Genomic DNA, 6,440 nt, shown 5'->3' with positions numbered 1-6,440 from the left:
CGAAAAAGAAGAAGGCAATGAGAACGATGCGAATGAACAAGAATCAAATGACAATGAAAGTGAGAATGACGATGATCAGAGTGCTAACTCCGAAGAAAACAATAGCAGCGAAGATAATGACGCTGAAAAGAACGACGAGCAAAGAGAAGGCGATCAGGAACAACAAACAAACAAAAACGGCGAGAGTGACATCAAGAACGTTCAGGATGGCCAACGGTATTTAGAAGACCACGAGAACATAGAAAGTAACACTGCTGAAAAAGAAGAAGATAATGAGAACGGTGAAAATGAACAGGAAGCAAAAGATAATGAAAGTGATGATAACGATGATAAGAGTGATAACTCCGAAAAAAACATTGACAACAAAAGTAAGGAAAATGAGAAGCAAGACAAACAACAACAGAGTGATGAGAAGGAAAAATCAAACGAAAGCAACGATGCTGACACCGAGAATAGTCGTCATAATCAACAGGACTCAGAAGACAATGAAAATGAAAACACAAGTAAAGATAACAAAAAGTGAAGACGATGATTATATTATGGGGAATGGAATTATGTTTGTTATTCAGATATAATAAAAAATGATTTCAATATATTTTAACTGGAAGTTTACTAATATTAGCCGCAATATTTAAAGGAATTGCAATTCCTTCCTCTCGTTGACTGCCTGCTGCCATAGCACTTTCTTTTGTATCAGCTTTAATATGTTCTTCAACTTTAGCTACTGAAGGATCTTATTTATTAATTCGGTTTAATTTATTTTCATTCAATAATATAATAAAAAATTTTACATCATCATTATTATTATATAATATTTAGAGCAGGCTTAGGCGCCAACTAAGAGATTGATTGAAAAAAAAATTCCGCTTTACCAAATTTAAGAAATTCAGGTTTAATAATAATAATTATATCTATACGATTTGTAGAGGTCGCTTTTTGTCGTTTATTGACTCATTTCTTATTAAAAGTTTAATCATTTTAATGTCGTAAAGCAGTTATTCATAATATAAATAACGATCAAGCTATTCGTTACTAATTTAGCCTTATGCGGGATACTTTTTTTGGCAGGATGTTATGTTATATATAGGATATTTTTTTGAAAATAGTCTGTATGCGAAGAGTAAATATTTTCCCTTTTTTCTTTTCTTTTCGAAGACAATAGCAAAGATGATGAAAAAGGGAGTAATAAGAGCGATATAAATGAACAACAAGAAAATGGTAAAAAAAATGATAATGTGGGTGATAAGAACTCTAACTCCGAAGATAACAATAACAACGAAAATACTGACGATGAGAAGAACGATGAGCAAACAGAAGGCGATCAGGAACAAGAAACAAACGAAAACGGTGACAGTGACCCCGAGAACGATCAGAATGGCCAACAGAATTCAGAAGACAATGAGAACAAAGAAGATAGCCCTGATGAAAAAGAAGAAGGTAATGAGATCGATGCAAATGAGCAAGAAGCAAATGATAATGAAGAAAACGATGACAGCGAAAATAAGGAAGATGAGAACATAGGTGAGGAACGGGAAAGCGGTGAGAAAAAAGAAAAAAATGAAAACAGAGAAAATGTGAATAAACAAGAAAGAAGAGATAATAATAGTGAAAGCGGAGATAATCGAAATCATAACGCCAACGACGACAAGCTTAATGGTGAGACGGAAAACCTCTCTAAAAGTAACAATGGCGAAGAATCAAATCAAAGCCGCGAGGGAAATAACATACCAAGAGAAGATGCCCCAAAACCTGTTATGAAAGAAATGAAAATCGGCCCAAATCCTCCTCTAAGCGAAACGCCAATGCAATCTTCCCAATCAACGGAAAAGCTTCCTTTCAAAGAAATGAAAATTGCGTACGCTTCGCCAGAGCCTAACAAGCAATCGATGGTAACACATTCTTACTACAGCTCGCAAATGCCAGTCATAGACCAAATGATCGTACAACCTTCGTATACCCCGCAAGAGATGGAAATGAATGCACGCAACCCTTATAGATTTATTATAGAAGGAGATGAAAAATATCGGGAGCGATTAACTGAAGAGATGAACAAATATTTTAAACGACTACTATCCAAGTATCAACTACCGGAAAATTAAATCGATTATATAAATTCATATATGAAAAATATAATTTTTTAAAATTGTGTATAGATTTAAAAACGGCTGTCGAATTTCTGTTATCTTAATATGTCCCTTTCATTTTTCGAATATATATATGAACAGAAATTGTATTCACTTTATAACTTATTTACAAAAGTAAGTAAATCTATTCTTCGAGATATTCTTCTAGAATATTGATTATTTTTAAATCGAGAGAGACCCTCCTACTTACCCAGCTAAATTAATCAAATCGAATAACCGTCATCATTGCTAAAAAACTAAAAATTGACAAATGATTGAAATTGGCTGTTGCCATCGCCACAAACAGTAAGAGGTTATATGGTTCATATATTTGTTTTTTTATTTAAATTAGAGAAGATACGATTATTTGGTACAATGTGTAATATATAACAAGAATATTGTAATTTCGCTATAAGGCTTATATTCGTCGCGACATACTCAGGAGAAGAGAATTAAAAGTCTTATGAGCTATATCCTTCATATATCGCAGTTTTAAAACCAAGTCTTATGTTTTAGTAATAGAAGCTCTTAATGTGACATCTTATAAATTTACATTCACACCGAATACTTCGAACTATTGAAATTCGGTTTCTATAATAAATATGATGACAAAATCATTTCCTGAAGCTAAATGCACACAAGAGATTTTATACCAACTATGTTATTATCGTAACATTACATTAAGCAATAAATAATAAAATTTTTGATATTTTCTATAGCCAGCGAAAACCATAGCATGCGTACTTTCAATTGCTTAATCATACGTGCACGTTTATTAATAAGCGCTTGTAAAGGGAAAATTAATTCTTTGAATTGTTTAATATTGCAGTGGACAATTATGTCTTCACGGGGTCAATTATGCACGATCACGTCTTCATTCGAGAACACAAAAAACTTATTTTTTTTGTATGTTCTTTTCTCATACGTCTGATGAAAAACTTCAGACTGATGACAAATATATATATATATATATATAAACAAAAAGAAACACTATAATGGGTCGCGGCATACCGTTAAACACTTTACATCACCTTATAATTATCCATTTCATTATAGAGGAAAAAACACGCTACTGTACGAAGTTGTATCAATCGTATCTCAAAAATTGCGGCCTGTATGTTGAGCACAGAATAGAATAAATAATGAAAAAAGAACATAATAAACCAAGATCAAAATAAAACGAAGAATTGCTCAAATTTAGATCAACGTAACGAAGGAAATAGCACGTCGTGGGGCTATATTACAAAAGTTATTAAAATCCAATTTATATAAATATGCATACCCATGGGAGAGCAGACTTACATAACCGCAAGCCGGAACCTCGAATAGAAATGAAATGACAAACTGCGTATGAAATGTCAGAGCTACATTATACAAAAGATACTAATGCACGTCCTACTCATACACCTTCGAAATCGCCCATAAAAGAATTAAAAGTCCTCCCATAAATTCTGAGATAATAGGTTTTGCTAAACTACCCCCAAATCTTGTTGTATATTAAATTGAGCGAATGTATTTTTATAGGGTTTTAGAACGCATCTCTAGACAATAAATGAAAAAATTTCTTTATATATTTGTTATAAACAAAGACGATAAGAATTGAAAAATATCGATTTTCTTGCCAATTTAGTCTACGTAAAAAGTATGATCTTAAATACAATTCTCTTGAAAATCGATAAAAAAACAAACTTAGAAAGAATACCCGAAAGTATTTTTTACGAATTCAGTTTAACTTTCTGTAACCTCTGGATAAAAAATCCATTTATTTTGATTTTGTAACTTATAAGAAAGTTGAGCTTGTTCTTAGAGTAGTAGAGTAGTTTTGCTTTTACAATATTGATCTTCGAATTTAATATATTATAATCAAAGGTTGGCAACGCACACTTTTAAGATTTGCCTAAATGCTCTATGAGTATTTTGTTCTGCTTTCCTAGCCTTTCGTTTAATTAAGTAAACTGAAACTAGCGTTCAATTTAGAATGAAAACAAAAAGATACAACACAACAATGCAAGCGAATCCTTTTAAAATTCGACTCCGGAACGGTACTTTTGAAACAATTTCCCATTGAATTCATCGATGATAACAATAAGTTATATTGCACATAATAACTACACATCGAAAAGCATAACGCATAGGTCAGTAATTCGCGGAACTGGCAGATAGATATATCGCCTCTAACAAAAAATGCATATTATTTTTAGAAAGTGCTAACTGCCGAACCATGCCGTTGTTTTTGTCTGTAAACGTTACTTTGTGATAAAAAAATACACCGTTTAAATACAGCATTCGATCTGGCTCCTGGCGTTTGCTATCTGTTCATAAATGAGAAAAGTATGCTTCAGGGAAGAAAGTTTAAATCAAATGATGAGTTCCTTCCGAAAACTGAATTATAATAACAATTGAATGTTTTCTCATACTTAGTCCTGAAGATTGCTGTCCCGTGTGTTATGGGTACGTTTAACTGATTTTCTCCTCACGCGCTCCAGCATTTTTTGACTGTCATTCTTTCGGTAAATTTTCAAACCGTTGGTCAGAAAGAAATTAGTCTTAGTCCGAATTTGTCGATGAGTCCATCAGTCTGAAATCACAATCTAAAACAGAAACGATTTGGAACACTTCCAATAGCACTCAAATTTCAAAACAAGGCAATGGATAGAAAAAGCAATTAATCTTCAAGAATAATTGCAATATATACATGTTAACGATCAAAAATATCATATCTACTTCAAGCGGTGAATATCCAAGGTTTGTCTACTTTCATACTTACGTCCGTATAATGCTACGTTCACAAAAATTTATTCAATCATCTCACCGAACGATTACGTTCTTTTACCACACATACCTACGTCAGAAGAACTTACTGTGTTGGTAAATTAGTCGCTATGCTCATTATTCTATATAACATAATAAATTATATTAAATTTCATTTCATTTAATTTTTAACACTTTGTTAACTTGCGTTTCCTTGTTACATTTAACATATTTTCAATTCTCCTTTGCTTTCGAACGTCATCAATTAAATTTCTTTTTGAAAGAAAAATTTCCATTCACTTTGGACTCTTCTTTTAACAATGTTAAGTGACCTCGTTAGATTTCCAATACTTTGATGTTTATCAAGTACTTGCAAACACTGTAATCAAGCAAGCTGCAAGTGGAAACGCTTTCTTTGAAAAATATCCGCAAATTTTATAAATTTTTTTTTTCCTGTCTATTCAATTTTCAGGGCATTTAAAGAGATAGTAAAGATAGTATCGAGCTGTTAACACTATCCATCTATTCTTTCCTATTTTTATGTACTTTCCTACAATTGTTGAAGTTGTTAGTTCATTATCTACTCTTAGCAGCGTACATATAGTAGATTTATAGTTTACTTTGTGTGTGTTTGTGTGTATGTGTGTTCTTTTTTCTGCCATTGCCGTAAAATATTCAATAGCCCAAAAAGTTTGTCGGCTCCAGTTGTTTTCAGCCTTAATGGAATCGTCACATACACATAATAACTTTGTCGAATGTTCGCCCCATAATTATTATTTGGGACCTTTGTGTTTTCAACAAATAACCAGAAGCAAAATTTCCAAGTTCAAACGTTAAATTGAATAAAGTTTTAATTTTTGAATATGAATTTATAGAACGTAATAAGAAGTAAATGCTTATGGTCGAAAAGGGAATTTACGAAATGAAGAAAATGGAATACAATACAATAACAATTTTTAAGGAATGATGCTAATTAACGTTACCGAAAAGTGATGAAGGGAAGCATAAGCGAACAATACAACATTTTATAAAAATGATTTTAATAATTTAATTAATGGAATCCATATATCGGAGGTATCCATACATGTCATATAATTTCGATAATACAATGATCAGTTCCCAGGAAGGCCCTCAACACCTTTGTTTACAACTATAATATTCCCATCAGATGTTGCATTGTTGAAGGCTATATTAAGAAACTTTCTTTGAATCTCAGCCAACTTCTACATCGTACATGTTAAATAAGGTATTGCGAAAGTTGAAAACTTTCCAGCGAAAAGCTTTGATCGGTTCAAAAAGTGAGTTTGAGTCAATCAGTCAAATGGCGTAGGATGTAAAAGGAACCAAAAATTAGGCACAAATATATATTTTAAGTACAAATATTATATATATTATTAATTTTATCTGTTATGTACCTTTATGTTATGGACATTAATTTTCTATATACCCTGATTATCATCTGCAGCTACAACTCGTGCTTAGTTAGGACATTATATAAATCCGAATTTATCTACCCTCTTCTAGTGAATGGATTTCTTTCGATGTGCCTTAATTGCTGCTGCACAG

The 6,440-nt window shown here is 32.1% G+C and overlaps 1 protein-coding gene across 1 annotated transcript in view; it reads left to right on the top strand.

The window, feature by feature from the left end:
* Nucleotides 1-2,099, top strand: part of LOC119644982 (uncharacterized protein DDB_G0290685-like) — a 4,370-nt gene extending 2,271 nt beyond the window's left edge. Inside the window, exons 2-4 of the mRNA XM_038044725.1 lie at nucleotides 1-503; nucleotides 1,156-1,539; nucleotides 1,588-2,099. Of these exons, the coding sequence (XP_037900653.1) occupies nucleotides 1-503; nucleotides 1,156-1,539; nucleotides 1,588-2,099 (1,399 nt within the window). The remainder of the gene's footprint in view (nucleotides 504-1,155; nucleotides 1,540-1,587) is intronic.
* Nucleotides 2,100-6,440: the final 4,341 nt, after the last annotated feature.

The sequence above is a fragment of the Glossina fuscipes genome, unplaced genomic scaffold, assembly GCF_014805625.2.
Source record: "Glossina fuscipes isolate IAEA_lab_2018 unplaced genomic scaffold, Yale_Gfus_2 1, whole genome shotgun sequence".
NCBI lineage: Eukaryota > Metazoa > Arthropoda > Insecta > Diptera > Glossinidae > Glossina > Glossina fuscipes.
The sequence above is the reverse complement of the archived record's forward strand: the minus strand, read 5'-3'. Positions and strand labels throughout refer to the sequence as shown.